Here is a 26,006-nt window from a genome sequence, read left to right on the forward strand (position 1 = left end):
GATAACAGCATTTTTTCTCTCACTGATTTAATACCTTCTTATTGTCAAAGGTGACATCAATTATTGGCCAATGACTTATCTCTAGCACTCAAGAAGAGGATAGGGCTGAACCCCAATGAACTCAGACCAGCCACTACACATATTATCTCAAGGTTAAAGCACTGGATGGCTCCCAAAACCACTGGATGAATCCCACAAACCACCCAAACAAACTCAGCCATCATTATCAGCAGCCAGAGACTAGAAATAAGTGAAGGAATTCAATGTAGTTCAGCATAACAAACCATGCTATAAATGAAAATTACAAATGAGTTAAAGTTCAAATGACTTGGAGTAAATAAAAAAAATGTTGTTCAACCTCTTGGTAAGGTAGGTATTTCAAGATAATAGAATCAAGTGTAACTGAAGTAAATCATTGACAGTGAAGGTTTTAAGTATGCCTGCTAATATTAATGGAAGTGAAATCTGTCAAGTAAACAAATAAGTATGAGTTATTGTGTATATGTTTTTCTTAAATAGGAATAAAATACCATTAAAATTTTATTCATTAAATGCACTGTAGAAAGTTTTCCACTTGGTTATACTATAAATTAAAGATACCAAGAAATTATATTCTTGGTTGAATCCTTTATCCAAGCGTAAGCAAATAAAGTTTGCAAGTGAAGTCGCTTCACATCACTTGGCATCTTTAATTTATAGTATAACCAAGTGAAAAAACTTTCAACATTTATCTCTAATCCAGAATATTTTAGTAATAAGGTGTGAGACCTTTTTATTACTTGTATATAGAAATATGAATTCTGCATCACTTCAAACTTGGTATCACTTCTGGGTCTTGCTCCCGCTTATGAAACCTCAATAAAGGTTGAAACCAGTCTGGGCAGTTATCCTTCCCATAATGCATAGCATTATACATGTTCATACATTATAACATTATACATGAGTTGCCCAGTTGTGAAGTTACTTCACGAGTAAACTTTGTTTGCTTAACTTGGATAAAGGATTAAACCAAGAATATAATTTCTTGGCATCTTTATTTTATAAATGCACTGTAATAAATGTTGAGCACTTTTTTTTTTTTATTGCTGTACCTATTTATAACATGTTTAGTGTATTTTTGATCTTATATATTTGAAAATATTTGGTACCTGAATATCCAGGCTTTAATTATTTATTATTTAGTAACTCCTCTAGAAATTATTAAAGGGTTTAGGATTTCTGCTGGAAATCTTTAAAGATTAATAAATGCATTAATTTCAAACAAAAAATATATATTCATTCAAAACAAACCTTATAATATGGTAAAAGAATTCGAACTTCACTTGAACTAGATCGTCCAGTGTCATTTCTATCTACTAAGGCAGCATCTATACATTCAATTATGTTAGGATGGCTAAAGGCACTGTAATATTCCACTTCCTGCATTGCAGTCTTTTCATCTTCTTTGGAATGACACAAGATTCGTTTTAATGCACAGTACTGATGTGTTTTGGAATCCTGCACTAAGTCCACCACACTAAATCCCCTATTTGAAATACACATAATACCATAATGTAAAATACCACCAATTTTACAAGCATAAATGATGTTTAAATTTAAAAACATTTTGAGAAAAAATTATTCGGTTGACTCACTACAGTAAACTCGTAAGAATAATAAAAATAATCTGTAATGATTTTATAGTGGATGTGACTATAGTGGACTTAACTATAGTGACTCTACTTTACAAAGTAGTGTCTATAAGGCTTTGGTCAGGAGATTTTTTGTAGTTTGTTATAGTGAGCTCAAACAGACAGTCCTTAAACTTGCTCTTGAGAATCAAAGCTTGCTACTGACAATCAAGATTTGCTCCCTTAAACAGGGATAAAATGGTATTTTAAATTTTATTCATTTAATGTAGTTTAAAAAAAATACTAAACATTACTTATTATTGTTTTATTATTTATAACATGTTTAATGTCTCAAAGGTGGCATGTGCATGAAACAAGAGAAAGCAGGTAATCTGAGCGCTGTAATTTTTGACATTATGTGAATCCTCATGAGGCTTTCTTGGCTTAAAGTACAAGGGTGGTCTGAAAAGTTCTATTTCAGAAAAAATTTAATTACAGAAGCATTGTCTCTAAAGATTCAAATATATCAACTGTCAAATCCTTTCCAATATCATTAATGTACAGACCGAATAACAGTGGACCAAGGACTGATCCTTGTGGTACACCACTGGTTACCTTAAATCTTGCAGAATCACATCCCCCACATACTTTTTGATATCTCTCAGCCAGTCATTCTCACATCCATGATAGTAGTTTATAATCCAAACCCATATTCTCCAATTTATGCAACAGTTTTCCATGCTGTATTATTATTATTACATGACACCTCCAAGGAGTCTCCAAAGACTCATCGAGGGAGGGCACCTACTCTACAATTCTCAGTCTCCACCAACTACAGCAAACCACAACTACCACAATCATCTATGCAAATGCCATTTACTGTCCACCACTATGTGGTGTTTTCACAGACAATCACAAGCATCCATGCCCACAGTAGGATTTGAACCCGCAGCCTTTTGACTGGAGAGCGGATATGCTAACCACTCAGACAATCAGGCTGGCTTCTGAATTCTGTCAAAAGCCTTAGAAAAATCCAAAAGTATCATCCAAAATCCAAAGTAGCAAGTTTCTAAAGCATGACCCTCACTTAGTAAACCAAAGCTGTTCGTTGTGAAGTAGAGATTTTCTGTCAACCCATTTCTGAATATGAACCCTAACCATCTTTTCCAAAATTTTCTCCACCACTCCAGAGATACTAATAGGGCATGTTGGATGCATCAGTCTTTATACCACCCTTGTGCAATGGGATTACCATACATTTTTTCTTCTCCTGTGGAATCTTTACTGTTCTGAGATTATATAGCTGGTCAAAGGCTATATAATCTCAAAATAGTCAGTTCAGCTGAACATCTTTTAACATCCATGTTAAAACAGTGGGACATAGAGGCTTGGAAAGCTGTGTCATGGAGCAACAAATCACACCACACCCTCTACTGAGTAGATGGATGGGTGTGGCAGATGCCTATGAAATTCAAAGGTGGTGGAGTAATGGCATGGTCCTCTTTTTTTTTTTTTTTTTTTTTGGTTTGGTCTCAGAGTTCTGTTTGTGGTGCTATGAACATTGAACTTCGAGAGGTATCTGAACATTCTGGATAATGAATGCTGCCTACTATGTACTGTGCCATAAGGCTGCTGTTGTAATTGCGGTGTTTGTGAACATGAACATAACTACACTTGAGTGGCTTCCACAGAGTCCTAATCTCGACTCTAATGAACATCTGTGGGATGAACTGAAGCATAGGTAAGGCCAAGGAACATCTGTCCCACAATAATCAAGGATCTCATTCCATGCCTACAGGAAGAATGGTCCAAAATTACCACTGATCACTATCATATGCTTGTGGAAAGCATGCCCTGTAGGATTGCTACAGTCATCACAGTGAAAGGAGGTCCTATATCTTATTAAGGTGGGTTAAGGCCAAGATTGTTGTGTCCTTACACTATGGTGTCCATTGACTTCTTTCCAAGCAGTGTAATTGCAAGGATTGAAAGCAATATAATAACAGAACACATTAAAGATTCAATGAAAACTCAAATGGATTAAAACTATTCAGTTTTGTACAAGTATATACAAGTAACAAATTCAGAAGATATAACACTTTCTTTAATCACAAGATCAGGGCCCCTGAGAGGAATTTTATCGGGGGGGGGGGGTAAAAAGTTTCCTTTGTGCCCCTTACTTTCTCCATTAGTCATTGTTTTTATGGCTCCCAGGTAAGATGCACCCACTCACCTCCTCTTCAGAGGCTTTGCACAAGAGTCAACACATTTCTTCATACATGAAGAAACAAGAGGACAAATGTCAACTATAGCTTATATAAACAAATAGAACAATAAAACCAGTTAAAATATTGGATATTAGAGTTCTAACATCTGCAAACATTGTGAAGTGATCATGGCCTCAGCAAAATATAGTATGGTACAGAAAAAAAAAAAAAATAGTATTGAATAACTACAACAATATATGTTATGGAGTAAATGAGTTTATTAATAAGGAAATATATGTTTACAAATAACGATATGTATATCTACAACTATTGGTGGAATCTTGGTCAAATAAAGTATTAACGATTGTAAATTACATGCTTGAAATGAGCACCTTGTCTTTTAAGACAGGTTTCATAGTGCATGCAAAGGTTTTCTGTCATCTTGGAGAACAAGGATTGGGATATTAGTTGGACATATCATGTAATTTTATCCCTTAGTTCATTAAGGTTTGAGGGTGTTTCATGGTGGAATTTCTTCAGTATACTCCAAATGAAGGCATAAAGTGATGTGAGATCAGGAGAGCATAAGGATATGGAATTCTGTGAACTTAAAAATGAGCCTCCCAGGGAAGTGTTCTGATAAATGGGCTCTAGAACCATGTGATGTGGGACAGGTTGCTCCATCCTGTTGGAATACCTGTGCATGAAATGGAATGTTTTTTGCATGACACATCCTATGTAAATCCTGAGTTAATGGAATCAACACACTCTTGATCTAGCGTTCACTATGCAAGGTCACAGTTACACCACCTTCTTCAATAAGGTAGGACCCAATTATGCCATGGCCGGAAACTGCATACCATGTGGTGACCTTCTCGTTGTGAAGAGGTTTCTCCTGGACAAATTCATGTTCGAGAAACCAAGAAACCTGTAGGTTTGTCTGTTTATATGACTGCTTAGATGGAAATGTTCTTTATCCAAGATTATGGAGGAAGGTTGGATTTTCATAGACAATGGCCAGCATGCGCGAACAATATTCCTGCCATGCAGCACAATCCATTGCTGTTAAACACTAACTTACCCGAATGATGTACCAAAAGGCATCCACTTCCTTAAGGATTATCTGTAGTGACTGACTCGGTATCCCAAGTGTTACTGTTGTTTGGCATCGACTGAATTTCAGGTAACATTGCTTCAGTGCATGCTTGTGATTCTCATTTGTGTTAACAGTTCATGGTCTTCCTGAATGCCCTTTGCATTGCAGCAGTAGTTATGGGAGACTCCCATAACTTCTTGATTAAGGCAATGATGACACTATTGCTTGCAGCACACTTATGCAAACAACGAACAAACTGCTTACAAACATGTCATAGGCTTGGAACATTTACTCTACCAACCCCATATGAACAAAAATAATGCTCAACAAGAAACATTTTTTCTTCCAATGTCAACACCATTTCTACATCTAAATGTAATGGCATAGACTCTACACATGCTCTTCTATTAATGTGCATGCAGTTGAACCATGCTGTATAAATAAAGTGAAAAGCAAAATAAAGAAATAAAACGAAATAAATTTAAGGTGGAATTATTGCAAGAAAACAGTATAAGATTAATTTACCAAAATAGAAATTTGAAAAGTTAAGAGTGATGAAGAAGATATGATTCTCATCCAGAAAAATTCAAATACAACATTAAACAAGCAGCAGGTGAAAGGCTAGGGTAGAAACTGGAAAATGCACATGATAAATGTCCTAGTCTATTGTAGAAATAAAAACATTATCAGGAACCAAATGGGAATGGTGGACCAGCATTTAATAAGGATTTACAATATAAGACTAATATAGCCAAATATGAGAAGTACAGGGTGATTATAATTAAAGTTCACATTTCGAAAGGCTGCAACTGGGTAACTACCTGAACAGAACAATTTAATATTTAACATGATGATGTATGCGCAATGGAATTTTATTTTGTACAAACACCATTGTTAGTTCTGAAACTTGCCATTAGGGCAATGCAATACATGTAAATTAAGTATGATACTCCTGGTATGTAGGGAAACACTGTGACCATACCATTTATGCAAATGACAAATGTCTCCAATGACATATGCTTCAAAAAAAGCTTCTACAAAAGCAGATAGTTGCAGAATGCATTGGTTCATCACCTGTGAGCAGATGTGTTAAAGCACAATATTATCATTACCAAAAGATTGCACGCTTCTCATGATGTTGTTTTACCAATATAACAGCTATGCCTTGACAGCATGGAGATTAAAAATGGGCCTATGACTGCAAATGGTTTAAACAAAATGATCCAGAAATTTGAAGAGACAGGTTCCTTAAATGTCAAACCTAATAGAGGATGGAAGCCCATCGAACGGCAGACAGTAGAGGAAGAAGACACAATGTTCAGGAAGAAAGGATGGCAAATGTCATAGGAAGTAGCAGCACATGACATATTACACGATCTTCAGATAAACCCGTAAGCATGGTTTATCATAAGGCAAATTCTGCACAAGATTTCCCATGTGAAGCAAATGCTTAATCCAGATCCAGTACACAACAAACATTTGCCCTGCAGTTTCTTGCTCAGACTAAACTGGACAATAACATGGAACACTTTCTGGACTGATGAAGCTCACTTCCATCTGGAACGGTGCTGTGAATACACACAAGTGCATAATTTGGGCAACTGCAAACACATATGTCATGCAACAGATTCTGCTTCATTCCACGAAGGTCGCCATTCGATGTGGTTTTCCAGTGGAATTCATTATCAAACATTATTGGACTGTTAATGGCCAATAATATGCATCTCCCTTAGCCAATCAGGTGATTCCAACACGTCCACAGTGTTATTGCCTGGATTCAACAGTTTTTATACAGGATGGATGGTGACCCCTCCTATCATCACCACCATTGTCAAGCAGTTGCTTCAGACATTTACCAAGGATAGAATCATCAGCCATCATTTTCATATAACGTGGCCAGTACACCTGCCAGATCTGAACCCCTGCAACTTTTGGGTTCTTATGTGTCCGCAATGGACATCCCAGAAATGTCTATTGCGGACACATAACCAACTTAGTTGACCTGAAGAATAGCATTACATGGCATAATCCACAACGTTTGGAATGAAATTCTACATTCTGTGGTTGGGCATGCGAATTTTGGGATTTCAGCATGCTTCTGACAATGGAGGACAGCATATAGAACATGTACTTGTGTAACCACACAATGCACCGTGTGTGTGTGTGTGTACCCTATGTTTTGTGACGTTTTGAATTACTCACTATGGTGTTGCAGTGTCATGTATTTCCCTAGTGGCAACTTTTAGAACTAACATTGGTTTTTGTGCAAAATAAATTTTCTTTGCTGCACATATCATGTTAAATATTAAATCCTTCTGATGTGAACTTTATTAAATAATTAATTTAATAAAGAAATTAAATTAAATTAAATTAAATAATTAAAGTTCACTTTTATAATTAAAATGTGAACTTTAATTATAATCACCCTGTATAAAAGAATAAGAAATGACATAAACAACAAAATATGACTCTTAAAACAAAAATATTGGGAAGATTAGTCTGGAATATGACTTTCATGGAGCACAGAAACAAGAATGGCAAATGATTCCAAACTGAAGAAAATAAATTTGTGAATACATAAATATATCACTCATAGAAAGAGAACAATGGGAAGTCTATTTTACCAAATTATATGAAGGCAAAGAAGAAATAAAAATGTCAGAAATCCTACAGTCAGAAAATGCACATAAAACTGGAGGTTGTTGAAGAAGCTCAGAAATGGAGGAAAGAGTGGTGTAAAAGGAATTAGAGATGATAAAGGTGAGAGGATAACTGGAAATAAATATATCCTTGAAGTATGGAGTAATTACTTCAAAAAATTGCTAAATGAAACAATCAGTGACAGCACAGTGGTAAAAAACACTGACCAGGCATGCAGTCAGGAATATATATCCATACATGAATTAGAAAAAGCTATCAAAACCTGAAATGTGGAAAGGCAACCAGAGTAGATGATACTCAACCAGAACAAGTAAGGCTGCACTGCATAGTTCAGAAGGCCTGGGCAGAGGGACGAATTCCAGATGATTGGAGTAAAACTCTCATAGTACCTATATATAAAAAGGGAAATAAAACTGAATGAGAGAATTACAGAGGTATTTCTCTACTGGGTGTTCCTGGTAAGATCTATGCAAGTGTTGAGAAACGGTTGTAGAAGGATTGAAGATGAGATGTTTGGTGAAGAACAAGCTGGATTTAGGCCAAATAGAGGCTGTCAGGATAAGATTTTCATTTCACAACAAATAATTGAGAAATCATGGAAATATAACAAAGACCTGTATTTAACTTTTGTAGATCTTGAAAAGGCATATGACAAGGTGCAAAGAGAGAAGCTATTCAAAATGCTACAGTTGTATGGTGTCAATGGGACACCATATCAAGCAATACTTAGTCTTTATCTGAGTCGTAAGTCAGCAGTAAGAATTGAAGGAAATACAGGAAGATGGTTTAATGTTAAATCTGGTGTCAGATAAGGATGTACATTATCCCTTCTGTTATTCATTATCCATATGAATCACATTATGAAGGAAAGTTGTATTAAATCTGATATCAAAATTGGAGATGTTAATGTCAGCTCTTTGCTTTATGCGGATGATGTTATACTTCTAAATAAATCTACTACAAGTCTGCAAGATTTCGTGACTAAATTGAATAACTGTTGTAATAGATATGGTATGAAGATAGCAATAACAAGACAATGAAAATAGGCAGAAGAATTGAATATATCAACTGCATTGCAAATGGAGAACCTATAGAACAAGAAAAACATTTCAGCTACTTAGGCACAATTTTTAGTGAAGATGGTAAATTAAATATGGAAATAGACAACAGAATCAACAAAGCTGGTATGGTAGGAAATCAACTGAATAAATTTATATGGAATAAGAGGGAAATAGTCAAACACTAAATGAGCCATATACAAGACATTGTTCAAACCAATTTTAACTTATGGATCTGAGAGCTGGGTTAGAAATAAAACACTTGACCAAAGACTAGAGACTGCAGATATGAGAGCCCTGAGAAAGATTAGGGGAATGAACAGATGGTATGAATGGCAATATCATATTAAATACGAAGATATTCGGAAATAACTTGACATTGTTAGCATCCAGTAATGTGTTAGCAGAGCAAATCTCAGGTACCATGGTCACTTAAACAGAATAGGAGAGGAAAGATTAGCAAAGCAAGTGTTCTCTGCCAGGTTGGCAAGAAAAAGACCCAGAGGAAGACCAAGATATAAGTGGATTGATATGATAAAAGTGCCTTAGAAGATAGAAATATAAGATCTGATAATAATATTAGAGTTTTTACAGGTAACAGATTGATTTCGAGGAAAACTGTAGATAGGAAGTTAGTAATGATGTAAATTTTTCATGTAGTACTGTCACATCTTGAGGGTACATGTCAGGAATTTGATGATGAACTGAAATAAATAATAATTTAATAGAATAACTTATCTGAAGCTGAAAAACGGAATTAGATGGAACTGATGGAATTTATAAATAAAAAAAAAAAGTACTAAAATATGGAGGTAAAGAAATGAGATATTTTAAGAAAATTTAAGAAATTCTATATTATAATGATGAACAACAAGGATTCCATAAAGGAAGATCATATACCAACTTTATATTTGTTGTAAAGCAAATAACAGAATAAGCAGTATAATACAACAACTCAATATTTATTTTCACTGACAAGGCTTTCAACATAATCAGATTATAGGATGATCCCAACTAAGATCCTGGTCTTCCTGTGTATCTTTTTTCATCTTGACATCAAGTACCCATTTTGCTAACCTTCCTTCTCCCATTCTATTTAAGTGATTATAACACTTTAGATTAACTCTGCTCATGCACTGTTTAATGTTAATTCACTAAAAACTATGCCAAAATAGCTGAAATGTTTTACTTGTTCTAAAGGTTCTCAATTCAGGATGAAGTTAAAGTTTTTAAGGTTCCAACCTATTTGCATAGTTTTGGCCTTTTTATTACTGATTTCCATGACAAATCTGTTACAACTGTTATTCAATTTAGTTAGAGAATTGTGGTGATTTGCACTGGATTTGTTAGGAGTACATCATCATCTGCATAAAGCAAAGAGTTAAATTTGATACCTCCACTTGCATAACAGAATTAATGCTACATTTTTTTTTTCATAATATGATCCATATAAATAATGAATACTTATGGAGATTGTGTGCACCCTTGTCTTACATTTGATTTTACATCAAACCATTTTCCTATATTTCTTTCAATTTTCTTCCAGATTGCATGCTTCACCTCTTCAGTCATCTATTTTACACCTACCTTATTTAGTCTCCTCACCTTTGGAATATACTCAATCACTGCCTCTGTCAGATACTTTCTGAGTAGAGACAAAGCAGCATTGATTTCCTTCCCATTGCAATTACTCATTCGAATCATGATATCACTGCAAGTCACCTTCTGAGCTTACCATAATCACCTGCCCTATATTCCACATATAACTCTTTCTCACAACAATATCTTCTGATGAGATAATCAAATCCAAGACCCTTGATCCACGTGGCCTCTGTCACACCTTAAAAACTCAAGAGAGGAGACAATTTCAGTCTCCCTTTGTTTCGAATACTTCTAGCATTTGTAAACATACACATTAGGTTATTTCTGTTTCTACAACAAGTCCCACTAACCCCCATAGCTCATTTCTGTTTCTACAAGTCCCACTAACCCCACTTCTTGGATATGAATCCTCCACACTCCCCCCCCCCGTCCCCATCTTTCATCACTGATATTACACCCCCCCCTCCCCAGACCTAAATGTCATCCCCACATCCTTTACTATCTTAATCTTTTCTTGCACACTCACACATTTAACCATTACTTACGCTTTTTCCACAGTGTTTCTCCCCCCCGTTCTCCCCCCCCCCCCAGTTTCCCTGTCCACTCTATGTTCCTTCTCTCTCATCCTCTTCATTCATACAACTCACCTCTCCATTCACAAACCTGCCCACCTTACTCTCCTATTCTTCCACAACACCTCTTGCTTCCTCAGGTCTTACATTCATTTCAGTCATTTTCTCTTGCAACAACAGTTTCTCCAAGTGACTCACACCAAATCCATTCAATGTAGCCCATCTCTTTTATACAGCTCTATCTGTCCCCTCAAATTCATCCCACACATTCACAAAATGAGCTCCTTTCTCCTTATCCAACTCTGCTAACATATCATTCATAATTGTTGCTTGTCATTTCAACTCATCATTATTATACCTGGGCAACACGCTGACTACCTTACCTATCACACCGCTATCTTTCACTGTCCTCAAAAGCCTCATGACATCCCTCCTTACATTCTTCTAATTATCAGTTACATCATTCGTGCCAACTACCACTACCAATTCTTTGGCTCATGTACTTCTGTTATCAAATGCTTCAACCATCCTGCTCTGCCTCCCAGAAAACAGACCTTGTGAACCTATTCACTCACCATACCTCTTATCATCGAATCTCTGTATATTGCCACTCTCAAATCATTCGATATTTATGTCAAATCTTTTGTCCAATTCTTCCTCACATTCTCACACAAATCCTTAAGTCTCCTCAGTTCATTCTTCATGCATTTAATCTCTTGCTTCATCTTTACCAACTCTGCTTTCATATCTTCAATTAGTGTTTCAGTGCCATTTACACAAATCTCATTTTCACTACCTTGCTCGTCCACTGTCTTACCACTGCTAACTCGCCACCATCTATGCATGCTGTCTTACCAATCTATTTATTATAATTTATTATAATCCATAAACAAATGGATCAAAAAAAAGAAGATGAGAATGAAATAAACATGCTAATACAATCGATCCAAAAAGAATAGTTAAATAGCAAGAGACTGGAACCAAATACAAAGAGGCCAAATCATTTCTTAATTTCTGCAACTAAAAAAAAATAATGGATAGACTGCATGCATTAAAGTATTGTAGATGCAATAAGGTAAGCTTAGAGCAAGAAGAAGAAACTTTATGATGTTAAAAGATTAAAATTAGGTAGAGGAAGAAACAGAAAATTAGAAATTCACCATAATAATAATAATAATAATTACAAAAATGGTATTGAAATATGAATCCTTAATGCTAATAAAAAAAAATAATGATATCAATAAAAAAACTAATTTATAAACATTTCATTTGGTTTTTAGTTCCAAAGACAATTCAGAGAGCCTACCTTGAAATAATATTTTATTCCATACAAAATCTGTGAATAAACTATCTAAAAATTAGTTAATTTTTATAGGTGATTAGACAGAAACTAAATCTGTCTAAAACTAAAGCACATATCACTAGCTACAAAATAAGATCCAATAACATACAAGTGAATATATAAATATGTATTATCCTAATTAAGAAATTAAACTTACCCCTCACCTAGTCTTGTTTTAATTGTATAACTTTTCCCATTGACTTCAACTACTTCTTTCCCACAGGTGCAGCCCATTGTGAAGATAACACTAAATCCAAATAGTCTCATACTCACTGAGCACAGATTCTCAGCAAGTCATAATTAATGTCATAAACTAAAATAAAAATGAAAAAATCATATTACAGCAATAAAATAATAAATATGCAAGTAAATTATATGATCTAAGCCAGTGTGAGCCCAACTCAAATTGCCAAAATTATTATTATTAACACCAGATTTCCATGGAGTCTAAAGACTCATCATAGGAGGCAAACACTGTTACACACAAAACCCATCAAACTGTGCTGTAAACTCATTCAATGTATCTGTATTCACCACAATGTCAGGCAAAGCATTCCACTGACCTTGCTCACACCCTCCTTATACAACTTCCAGGTATGTCTCCCTCATTCTAACCCATTCTATGAAAAATTTCTTCCATATTAACCTTTACCAACTTAAATTTCTCAATCATATCCCCTCTTTTCCTTCTATTCACAAGGCTTTGCAAACTGTATTTCTCTCAATCTGTCCTCGTATCCCACATCCCAAATACAGTTACAACCTTAGTCAGTCCTCTCTGGCTGTATCACACCACTGCAGCAAACCAATGAATATAATATGTTCAATGACTGCAAGCTGTTAAGCAAAACACTATTTAGTGACTTGTAGCCATTATGATTAATTATGTATATAGGAATGTCATAAATAAATAACTTTCCAAAACTACAAAAGAAATCAGTTACTGCCAGGAAAACATCATATAAACTGTTTTATACAATTTAAAGTTACAAAGCAATCAGTTTCTTAAAGTTTTATCTTATACCTGATGCAACAAACCAGTATTAAGTAACATGAAATGTCATGAAATATGTAATGAAAAAACTTTGTGAAGCACAAAAAAAGGAATAAATAAATTCTTTAATGAGAAAGAAGATCAATGCTCTTGAGCACTATTCAAGAACTATTTAACAGAATCAATGTCTAAATGCATTCTAAGGGTCAGAAATTACACAAGGTGCAAAATGAATGAAATACTTTCAATCTGCACAATATCTGCATTAATCACTTGAAGGAGGAGTAGAAAGAGCAAGCAAGGAAGGTGATTAATTTTAAGAATAGCATAAGTGCATTACAAGCAGCAGTTAACTAATGAGGTCAAAAAACATCCCAGAGTTGAACACATTAATATGGAAGAGGTTTTCTATAGAATAGGATTTTCACTATGGGACAGTAGAAAGAATAATTATGAAAGAATAATATTTGCTGGTGAAAGCAGGACAATAACCATTGCAGAGGATGTACTTGAAATATTAAATGAGCAATCAACCTTGTGAGTGTGACATCCTATGGAGCATGCCATGATAATGAGTGAAGTGAACAGTGAAGGCTGTGATGTCCAAGATGTTGTACTCATGCTCTACTCAGTGCAACAGAATAAATCTAGATTTGTCAAACTATGACACTATACATGAAGCTATTTATTCTGGTATTTGTCTGTAAATCAAAGGTTTAAGGGTCTTCCTTATTCTGCATAATAGCTGACTGTTAAAAGTTCCTGATGTCCAATGCTCAGCTGTGTTATTTAAATAAACAGCATTTTCCAGTCGGTTAAAATTATATTGGTATATAATACCTATATCATTCTGTAGTATGGCTTGAGCTGAGAATATTGGTTTAGAATTAAATGAGGCAAACATGATCATGAAATAAGAGTTATATCCTTGCAAGCATGCTCAACCGAGGTGTTTTATGACAGGATAAACCTGATCTTTACTCAAGTTGTGATCAGAATTCTGCTGGTTATATAACAATGCTGCTGCCAACCATTTACAGTGTCTAGAAAACTACTGCACTGAAATGCTAATTAACTCACCATTTCTTTATACTCACTAACAATAATCCTGCTGGCAAAGTGTAGCATTTATAATAGTGATTAGTTTCTCACCTATCATTCATATGCTGTTTGTTGTGCAGCAGTCAATGCATTGCCAGCAAAGGTTGGTCGATTGGTAGAGCCTCTGCTACTAATGGCTCAGTTAAGTAAGTTTGAGCGTGGTTAGTAGTTGGAAGGGGCATCAATCGTTCGATGCCGTTGGCACACTCTCCCTTGATGAGTCTTTGGACTCCCTGGAGGTGTCAAATAATAATAATAATTTTCCCACACATAGCCCTGATGTGCATAGGTTTTGCACACTCTTGTGTTTACACAGGATTGATAAAAAATAAATACATTAATGATAATAATAATAACATATATATGCCCTCGGCATATAGAGCACCATGATACCTTCTCCTGCTATAATGGTTTTCAAAAGGCTATGTAATAACTCATTTCTTAATTTCTGCTACAAGAGCACCAGCAGAAGAATTTGGATAAGTTACAATCAGTAGTATTTCAGTGCTACAAATGGGAGATCACTGCAAGCAAGTCCAACAAATAAAGCTATGCTACTGGCTACTGCTATTCTCCATCCTTTTCTCTTTATAGTTTCTCGCTATGCTTATCTATATTATCCTTATTTCACGTTTCTTTGAATAGTGAAGATTAGAGCAAATATGTGAAACTTGTTCTATTCGTTTTATTTATACTGGACCTGATTATTAATTACTAAACTATTTTCTTTTCCCCAGTAAATTACAAATCTAATAAATTATCATATACATACAAGCAGTTCAATCAAACATAACTTTATTATGTATTGAACAACAAAGGAATAAAAGTATTTTATTTTTAAATGAGACATTTTTTTACCTGAAATTTAATAACTCGGTAATATCGTAAAGAATTTTATGAATATCATTCCGAAGTAAGCTTCATAAACTGGTAAAAATTCACAACATTATTATTTCGTGGAATACTCTGAGAAATAAAATATGTCGTATTACGGAGTGGTAATAAGTGTTGTATAATTCCACAAAATTTTGTACTGCTTTCTTCTATATGACAAAATAAATATTAAGAAAAGTGCGTTTAACAGCAAATGCAGAATGAACTTTCAAAGCAAAATTAACTTTACTTCTGAGGATTTCCAAACTGTTTTGTTCGGCATTTTATGATCATCAGTTTTAAATATACAATCTAAAATATGTTAAAAACAAAATTGCTGTACAATGAAGGAAAGTTCATATGTTTTCAAACACTACCATCGTTACTACATACACGAGTTAACAGGAAACTACGTCAGTACCATATCTTGCATCAACAATTTCATGTCGTCTGCTATGAAAAATAACTAAAAATAATACCAGTAAATCTAAAAGAAAGTTTTATTTGATGATTTAAGACGGATATAATATTATTCGTACTATAGGCATAGTTTACTATGCAATTTATTTTATTTTTGGAAATAATAATATAACTTATATTTTTCTTGTAATTTATAATTCCAAATTTTAAATAGTGTAAATTATTTCCTAATTAAAAAAAAAACATCTATTTCAATGTTAATATAATACCGTAACAATTGTTTTGAAAAGTGCACTGTTTAAATGCACACGATTTAATTCATCCATCAATTCAAAGAACGCATACAACATTCCTAATTTCATCAAATCTTCGAGAATAATTTAAAAAATAAAAATAAAAAACTATGACGTTCTTGTTATTATTATCATTATCTCGTTGACTGTCATTTTAATGTTCAAGTTCATATATCATCTTAGTGCTCGTCATCAATAGTGTCGATGCTTTTCACTTAATCACCTCTTTTCGTATGGAGAGAGACACCTCACACATGTCTTGGTTTTCACATCACCATCCAACTTCTAGAAATAGTCTCTTGTGATTAGCTCCAGCTCTCCTCTTCTCCCTTCCATTATTTGAAAAATTTAGTTCCATCCAGTACGTGTGTTTCAACATCAATCATATCACCTGTTCTTCTATCCCTGTTTATGAAGCTCTCTAGAGCAATTTACTTATTTATTTAGGAGCTTCCATAGCGCAACCGCTATGGAAGATAACTCTTCCGATAACTCTTCGACTGGAAAAGACCTTGAATCAGTGGCGTACCCAGAGGGGAGAAGGGCCATGCCCCCAAAGAAAAAGAAAAACACTAGAAAATTTTCCAAAAATGTTTTCCTAATTAAAATTAGTTTTTTTTTTTTAATTTATGTTATGTCGTGTCTTCTATTTCTATGCTAATTATGGATTAGAGAACATTGCAGATGATAGTCATAGGTCGTATACGATGCGTAGTGTGTATTCTCAAATCGTCTACTCAACTCTCCCCCCCCCCCCAAGATTAAATCCTGGGTGCGCTACTGCCTTGAATCATGATAAAATAATGGTGCAAGGAATCTCTGTGTGGAGTTTTTTTTTTTTTAACTGAAAGTAAGTAAATTGCTCTCATAGGGAGGAAGTAGGATGTTTTTGAGCAAAACAGTCAATCAATCAGACCAGGCAATACATACTTAAGAGATAAAAGTGTTGTGTAGTGGGCAGCAGATGGTGAATCGTGTAGTGGTGTGTAATGTATGTAGGCTGTTCAATAAGTTATAAGACTATATTTATACAGAAAAGAGATTACCTTTAATTGTCATCATTTACATGGTCTTTTTTCGAAGTAACTACCGTGAGACGCGATGCATTTGTCCCAACGTTGCGTCCACTTCTTAAACACATGTGAAAATCCTTTTTTTGAGAGTTCTTTCAAAACCGGCTCTGCAGCTTTTACACATGCTTTGTTGATTTCGAAATGGCGGTCTCTTAGTGGTTTCTTGAGCTGAGGAAACAGACAGAAATCGCACGGTGCGAGATCAGGACTGTATGGAGGGTGTGGTAGGATATCTGTGTTGTTCTTCTGCAAAACGTCCACTACACAACCAGCAATATGTGGCCTTGCATTATCGTGGTGCAATAAGACGCCATTCTTCAGCAATGGACGCTTCCTTTTGACATGCTGTACCATTGTCTGTAAACATCCGCATAGTATGAGCCATTTACAGTATTCCCGGGTTTTACAGCGTGTTGGTAAACAATGCCTTTGCAGTCAAAAAACATTATGGTCATAACTTTACCAGCCGATTTTACAGTTTTTGCTTTCTTGGGGGTAGGCGAAGATGGATGCTTCCATTCACTGCTTTGTTGTTTCATTGTAGGGTCATAGTGATACAGCCAAGCTTCATCTGCTGTAATGATGCGTTTTAAGAAGTTGTCGCCTTCTTGTTCCAGTCTTTCTTTCCATTCTGTGCACACATCCACTCGATGCTGCATTTGCTCCGGTGTCAAGAGTTTGGGAATCCATCGGGCGCAAACACGTTTCAGTCCCAAATGTTCAGCCATGATTGAGTGAACACTTCCCACAGAAATATTCAGGACAACATGCAGCTGGCGTACTGTAATTCTGCGATCCTCCTTGATGATAATCGCTGCTGTGTTGATCATTGTCTCTGTGATGGACGTTGATGGTCTTCCCTCACGTTCAAGATCTTCCACATTTTGCCTTCCTTCCTTAAAAGTTTTATGCCAGCGAAAAACACTTCCCCCTCGACATTGCTTCATCGTGGAATGCTTCGCGTATCATGTTAAAAGTGTCCGATGCCAATTTTTGCAAACGCACACAAAATTTAATCGCATAACGCTGTTCCAAGGACGCTTCCATTTCGACGACTGATCGCGGTCATAGGCGCGCCGAAACAAGCTTGCGTTTAGTCACGTGACACTCTGGCACATCAGCCCGTATACGCCATCTATCAACCTCGTTTGTTAATACAGACAGCAACATTTCTTTATTCCACAGAAATTAATATTGTGATGAGTGGTTTCGCGACAGTAAAATTAGTCTTATTACTTATTGAACAGCCCTCGTACATCGGCTTCACATGATAAGTTCTGAGGCTCCGTGAAGGTATCATTGGTACTTTTTTTTGGGGGGGGGGATTGGTAGGAAGCCAGATCCTACTGTTCATCATCGCTACAGCTAGTTTATTTGTGGAATAGAAGATAAAAGTCAATGTTTCTAATTCTTAACTGGCATTTAGAATATATATAGTTCATTTTGCTGAATTGCAAATCAAACACTGCAACGCAGCAAAATATTGTCTTCACAACCGAGCTTTTTTTGGGGGGGGGGACAAGAAACTTATCACCACCAAAGAGAAACTAACTCTGGAATCGAGTGAAAAATTCTGAAGTCTATAAAAGTTATTCCAGTCATTGATCGGAATCGAATCTATATTTCTTTCTTCTTCGAACTCATCATTATGAAAGTTACTTACCAAGAGGCTGTCCATCAATCCTAGTTCTGCAATTACATCCTAAATCTATCCTGAGGCATTTAATGGCCTTAATAATACTTTCGCTATTTCCTTCTCTACTTATCCCCAGCCAACCAATCTGTCCAGTAAGCTAGATGTAATCAGATCGAGATTTTATACACATATGCAAAATTGCATCTTCATTTCTACTTATCAGTATCTTTTCACGTTCCTGTACACCACTTCACACTTCCTTTCTAGAACACGAATAACATTTTTAAAGGTTTTCAATTAGGTTAATTACTTGTGTAACATTTAGGAGAGAGGGTTTCCGCCATGAAATTCATCTCTGCAAACTAGAAAAACTATAATAAATTAACAAACTAAACAGAATCACTCTTATATAAATCGAGAAAACAACCACAGCTTTCATTACCATTGAAATATGTCATATATCCCTGCTTTCCAACTTTCAGAGAACTATGGTGTCAACATAATAACACTGCAAACTTTTAAAGTACAAAAGAAATTACAAAAGGTTACATTGAACTAATATTCATTGATCTGCTAACCTAAATCATCGTGAAGAGCCATTATGTCAGTCCTAATTTTCCTATCGTAATTTACGCTCACACGTAGACCTACACTTTTTACCCTGTAGACATTCGGAACCAAAATCCTACGGAATATGTTGGTTACTCTATGTTCCTTGAGGTATCCTATGACTGTAGTCTGTGTGTTCACAAGGCCGGTTTGCCTGCTTGTGGGATGAAAAACCCCACATAAACTGGGGGGGGGGGGACCTTGCTGCCCAAGACCGACTAACTTGGCTATGGCTGATGAAGATCCTTGAGTTCTTCACGTCGTCGACGGGAATCAAACCTAGGATACTCCTTCCCCAGGCATATAGTTGCGAAGCGCATAGCCACTAGGCTAACCGCGCGGATTTTATGTCAATATCATTTTTAATAACTATCCACCTCCTGAAGAAAGAACACTGAATGATGTTCATAGAACACCATTTAGTGTTCAGTGCCTTGGGCGCAGTTGCCCACGCCCAAGACCGACTAACTTGGCTATGGCTGATGAAGATCCTTCCCCAGGCATATGGTTGCGAAGCACATAGCCACTAGGCTCACTGCGCGGATTATGTGAGTATCATTTTTAATAACTATCCACCTCCTGAAGAAAGAACACTGAATGATGTTCATAGAACAGCAGCTAAACAATAAAAATAGTTAGTTGCCATTGAAAAGTATACTTTGTTTTCTTAACGCTGATATGATCAGACCCATGAAAGGTTGCTATCGTTTTTAAAAAATATTTGAGTTGTATTTCAGATGTACAATAAATATAGCAGTAATATCTCGTCAAGACAATAAATAACTTGGTTCGAAATAAAGGTAAACATCACAATTTCCCTATTCAGAAACTTTATCATCATACAAATTTATCTACATTCAAAGGGTATTTAGGAAACTTATAACATAATTTACTAAAACAGATATGCAGTGGGTTATTAATTTCATTTGCTATTTAATTTACAGACCAACTTTACAGGATAAAATCAACTATAATCAACTGCTGTAATGTAATGTAATGTAAACAGAGGGACCATCTCCTATATGTTAACAATATTTTTCGACACAAATATAAGAGACTATCTCTCTGTTATCAATATTCTTCATCTCATACTAGTTGTCCCTAGAATGAGTAGATGGTCGAAGAATTTAACAAATAAATGATATCAAGCAATTAGTGCGTTCGAATCCGTCAGGATTTAATAAAACTGACAAGGAATAAAATATCACTGACTTACTAGCAGTAGACAACTGTCTCACACTTTCTTTGTAATCCTGACAATTATCATTATTAGATGAAGTTCTGAGTTCCACGGTTGATTTTTTTTAACTGCAGATTAAACCCCCCCCCTAGTTCGTGGAACGATGAACCTTATTTACTCGAAAAACACACTGATTATCTTGGGAACATCCGGATGAATAACGGCCTATAAATAGTTCCTCTAGTCATTGAGTAGAATTGAATCTACAGTATAAGGTCTTTCTTGAACAAGTCTAGTGAAATGGTACCACAATGCTATGCAGACACCTACACACACACACACACACACACACACACACACACACACATGCATCTCACACATGCAATAACTAGTTATTGCGTAATGTAAACTATTGTTAGATATTGTTTTGTATTTATAGTATATATTGACCATAAGGGGAATACGTTTTGCATATTTTATGTGACAAAATGTATCATATAGTAATATAAAGGGGGGGTGCATTGAGGTATTATTATTACCCAGACCTTTTCCAGGAACTAAGTTACCTATAGTAATTTATTACTTACGGCGGTGTTATAACAAATATTTACTCTGAAAAAGACCATTTGTTGGAAAGACCAAGCCGATTGGTCTCTTGCAAAAAAATTTGTCCACTGAAGAGAAAGTAAGTTCATAAGTCCTTCACCCAAGATACTTCATTTGTCAAAGATAAAATCCGCTAATGCCTTTTATTCCCATAGATGATGAAGCCGTTTTTCTCTCCTATCTAGCTTTAAGAATTTAAAGAAAGTCAAACTCCACCATTAGCCAAACAGAGATAGGTGGCACAAGACTATCACTAAATCTATATGGCATCCAGCGAAGAGATGGCATACAAGTGCCACGGTCTCGCAATCTTTAACCCTAACACAGTATATTATTGTGGACGAAATTCCAGGGGGGAGAAAGCTGTTTGGTTGTGCCAAAGATCGACTAACTCGGGAACAGGTGGAAGAAAGGGTTAGAAAATTCTTCTAGTTGACGACTAGAATCGAACTTAGACCGCTCTTTTTTCATGCAGCTGAATGCAAATGTTCCTTCCACATGGTTACACAGGCAAAGATACACACACTGGATAACACCAACTTAATACCATGTTGGACCTCCTTTAGCCAGAATTACAGCACATGCAGTTTGCCATAGATTCCACAAGGTGTTGAATTGCATCTACGTCTACAACATATCAGGCATTCACTGACAGTCCTTTAACTGGCTCAGATTTGATGGAAGAGGACGTTGCTCCCAGATCTGTTTTTTAACATATCCCATACATTCTTAATGGGATTCAGATCCGGTATTTATGAAGGCAAGGGAAAATGGTAGAAGTTGCCTCCATGCTTGCTGAACCACTGCTGAACAATTCTTATGCAATGGACAGTAACACTCTCATCCATAAAACAACTGTCACCTGCTGAATAAAAAGTCAACATTGCAGGATGGACTTGATAGGCAACAATGTTCAGATATTCCTTGGAGGACACCTGACTTTCCAGCTATATGGCAGATGAAACATAGATGCAATCCAACAAGATGTTGGATTGCATCTATGTTTACAATATAAACATAGATGAAATCTATGTTTATATTGTAAATGTAAGAGGACTTTGATCCCTGATCTGTTTTTTAACATATTCCATGCATTCTAAATGGGATTCAAATTCAGGCTTTGTGGTTGCCAGGGAAGATGTTGAAAGTCGCTGTCATGCTTGCTGAACAACTGGTGAATATTTCTTGCATGATGGACAGTAGCATTGTAGTCCATGAAACAACTGTCACCTGCTGAATAAAAAGTCAACACTGCAGGATGCATTTGATACAACAATGTTCACATATTCCTTCCTGGAGGACACCCAACTTTCCAAGTACATCAGGGGACCCATTTCGTACCAACAGAACATGCCTCACACCACAACACCACCATTCAGAACCATGAGTTCTGCTTACAAGCCAAGCTGGGTTGGTTCATGGGCTTCCATCAACCTCTCTGCCTACCGTCGGATAGAACAAGGTATACCGTGACTCGTAGAACCACATGACTTTCCATTCTTCCAGTGTCCAGTCACGATGTTCCTGGCACCACTATAGACGAATATCTGGTTCTTCATAGAAATCAGTGGTTTCTGTAGAGGCATGCGACTACTAATACCAATCACCTTTAATTCCCTGCACATAGTTCAGTGAGATATGGGTAGGGAACAGCCTTCATTAAATGCTTTGGTCAACTGTTGCACACAGAAAATTCTATTTGTCCACATAAGCTTTCTCAGACGACGGTGATCTCGTTCCTGACAGACTGTCTTAAGATCAGTTACGCCTCTTAGGCAAGCAATGTTGATTAATTTTCCACATTTAAACACCTGGGATATCTACTGACCCAGCAACATTCTTAAGTAGTTGCCTAGAACACGCACGTGACCAAGTATTTTGCATATGCGCTGAGTAAGTGAGTTTACACACATCTGCATAAATGTTTCTAATTCAGTTGCCGATGTGTGTGTGTGTGTGTGTGTGTGTGTGTGTGTGTGTGTGTGTGTGTGTGTGTGTGTGTGTGTGTGTGTGTGTGTGTGTGTGTGTGTGTGTGTGTGTGCGTGCGCGCGCGCTTGATCATAAGTGGAGCAAGGGATCGTGTCGAGATTTTGTTGGGTAATACCAACTTCAGTTATCCTTCCGTGGTAAGTTTTTTCCGCTGAGGGAATACGAATGCATTTAAATTTGTGATTTGATATTAATAATCAAATCTTTTCAAGCCATTTCTCACCTAAAAATAAGCAGGTGGTCCTTATGTAAGTCTCATACTGAGCAATCAAAATCATCTGCATGAAAAACTTTCACTGCAACCATGCCATGGTGGAATTCGATTCTAAACCTGTTGGCTAGAGAGAGAGAGAGAGAGAGAGAGAGAAAAGAGATATCTCCTTAGCCAACCAGGAAGGTAGTTGCATGAGATTTAATTTTGGATGTAAATATATAATCTATTCACCCATATGCTGTTTTCTTCTTTCTTTCTTTTTTATTAAAATCGTGATTTTCCTGGAATAGCTGTGAATGGATCAAATATGAACTATATATATATATATATATATATATATGTGTGTGTGTGTGTGTGTGTGTGTGTGTGTGTGTGTGTGTGTGTGTGTGTGTGTGTGTGTGTGTGTGTGAGATAATAAATAAAAATAAATAAATGACGTGACTAAATTACTTATTGAAGGTTTGAAGTGGCTGGGAAAATGTAAGGATTTCCGAATTACCTTGACCATAACTTACACATAGTACTAGTACTAATGTATTATCGGTAACAGTGTTTCTTGGATAGAATTCACAAAAACAAACACAAAAAAGAAAAAGAAAAAAGTGCAAGTATGGGAGAATGCCACGATCCTTTGACTGGGTGCTGACAATTAGGTTCATTCTAAGGGCAAGATAGTCCTTACTCTAAAACTGAAAATACAAATAATGGGGAATATCATTTGCTTGAGTCAACAAAGGCAAAAGCCTATAATACTAATAAAATAATAAAATATAATGATAAAATTATAATTTTATATTTATAATTATAATTATATAAAATTATAATAATATAATGCTAATACCGTATTTCCTCGAAAATAAGACCGGGTCTTATATTAATTTTTGCTCCAAAAGATGAATTAAGGCTTATTTTCAGGGGATGTCTTATTTTTTCATGTACAACAATCTACATTTATTCATTTATTCATGTACAAAAATCTACATTTATTCATTTATTCATGTACAAAAATCTACATTTATTCAAATGCAGTCATGTCATCTTCTTCTGGAACATGTCATAACTCTCCAAACTCCGAATTCCGGCCTGAATTTCTTGGGACTCCATTTCCTGTAGAACCATTGATCCCAATTTCTCATGTCCAGTAATAGAGCTCTCCCTTAAATGAGCATTTCTTGTCCATGTAACCTGCTCGTACTGCATTGGCAACACAGCTGTCAGTGATTTTATCCCATGAATTCTTCACCCAAGTCACGATCTCTTGCAGGCTAGGATTTCCAAAGTTTCCACGCCGATTTCTTTCCATCCTATTTTGAATGTGGTCATTGATTTCCATGCGCAAATGGTTCTTGAATGGCTTGTTTATTGCAATATCAAGAGTCTGGAAATAGCAGTCATTCCTGCGGGAATCATTATTTGATCTCTCTGCAAGGAAGTTCTTCATGTCTTTAGCGCGGTGATGAGTGCTGGCTGAATCCCAGACTAGCAGACCTCCTTGGCCACCTCGCAAAACAAGTGGCAGCATTAAATCGACCTATTTCCTTATAACCGCTTGTGTGCACCAGGCTTTTTCGGTTTCAAGAACATAAATGCCTGAAACACGCTCAATCTTATCTTTCTTGCCCTTAGTGATGATTACAGGTGGAGCTTTCTTTCCATCCAGACCAACTGCCAAAATACAGGTAACAGGTGCACTTTCGTAACCAGTGGAGGGAATGTAGATTGACGAGGCACCCCCTCTGATCAATTGTGGTTTGAGATTTTTGGCCCATAAACACTGCAGTTTCATCCATAGCAATCATGTTGAAGTGTTGGTATTTAGAAAAGTCGATGCCATCAACAAAGGACTTGAAGGCAAGTGCATGTTTAATAACTTCAGTATCTTCCAGCTTGAACAGTGTTGTCAATGTTCTTGTTGACAGTTCATGTCGCTAATGGAAGCCATCCAACCAGTGTTGTGATGCTTTGAATTCTTCTGGGGATATTTCTAACTGTTGTGCCATTGCAAGGGCAAATGGTTGAATATCAGCCCTGCACACAACCAAAATCTTTGCTCTCCTGTCAGCAATCCATTCACAGATGATGTCTTCCAGCTCAGGAAATAATGGTTGCCGACCTGATCCACACTTTGCGCTTCTTAGCATTTCCCTCGTCCACTTGTTGACTGAGGTTATCGTATTCTGCTCGCCATTTTCGGACCATTCGGAGATCTAACTTCTTCTCTTTTCAGAAAGCCGTAAGATTCTTGCCCCGGGAGTCCTCCAAGATTCCTTTCTTGTACTCGACAGAATAGCTCTTCCTTTTTGCTCTCATCTTGTCTGGGGGTCAAAATATTATTTCCTTTAAATCTACCATTAAATCAAGTGTTAATTGAAGACTTACGAGACAAGAGTGGCAACAAAAATGATGACAGTTAAGAATGATAGTCCACACAAAAGCGACGAAAAATTGCAGGCACCAAAATTCAGAAAACGTTTCTTTATTTCACACGAGTGCATTAAGTACGTCCGTTACAACACACGACGTATTGAATTATGAAGATTCGTATTAAACACATCCACGTCCGTTCGTTATCAAGTGCGCGCGTTATTCGTGCGTTGTGTCTGTACTCCGATTGGTCATTCGGCAATAAGTCTCGAGTTCATCTGTTTACATAGGCGTTTACCTCTCGTCCAAAGGCGCCCGCTAGGGTATTTACAAATACTTAATTATAATTTATATTATCATTTATTTTAAGTATTAATGTCAATAATATTATTTATTTATATTTAATTATATATTAATATTATTATTGTATAATTCAATACATCCGTCGTGTGTGTTGCAACGATCTTAACTGGAGCTTATTTTCGGGGTAGGGCTTATATTACGAG

The 26,006-nt window shown here is 36.1% G+C and overlaps 1 protein-coding gene and 1 long non-coding RNA gene across 4 annotated transcripts in view; both read right to left on the reverse strand.

Moving 5' to 3' along the window:
- Positions 1–26,006, reverse strand: part of LOC150105655 (serine/threonine-protein kinase 16) — a 171,737-nt gene that overhangs the window by 142,991 nt on the left and 2,740 nt on the right. Inside the window, exons 1-3 of one of the 3 annotated variants that reach the window (XM_090394975.1) lie at positions 15,102–15,443; positions 12,306–12,461; positions 1,291–1,525 (exon numbers count right to left, since the gene is read on the reverse strand). In XM_090394975.1, coding sequence (XP_090251101.1) covers positions 1,291–1,525; positions 12,306–12,415 — 345 coding nt within the window. In that variant the 5' untranslated portion in view covers positions 12,416–12,461; positions 15,102–15,443. Of the gene's footprint in view, positions 1–1,290; positions 1,526–12,305; positions 12,462–15,101; positions 15,444–26,006 lie in introns of those variants that run through there. The other 2 variants (XM_090394976.1, XM_090394977.1) reach the window with 2 other exon arrangements.
- The window catches only part of LOC150105656 (uncharacterized), a 75,817-nt gene continuing 73,590 nt past the window's right edge, over positions 23,780–26,006 (reverse strand). The window contains exon 4 of the long non-coding RNA XR_016548494.1: positions 23,780–23,825. This is a non-coding gene — a long non-coding RNA (uncharacterized LOC150105656). The remainder of the gene's footprint in view (positions 23,826–26,006) is intronic.

Source organism: Typopeltis vanoorti, chromosome 6, assembly GCF_054136105.1.
Source record: "Typopeltis vanoorti isolate ZY-2024b chromosome 6, IOZ_Tvanoo_1.0, whole genome shotgun sequence".
In the NCBI taxonomy this organism is placed as follows: domain Eukaryota; kingdom Metazoa; phylum Arthropoda; class Arachnida; order Uropygi; family Thelyphonidae; genus Typopeltis; species Typopeltis vanoorti.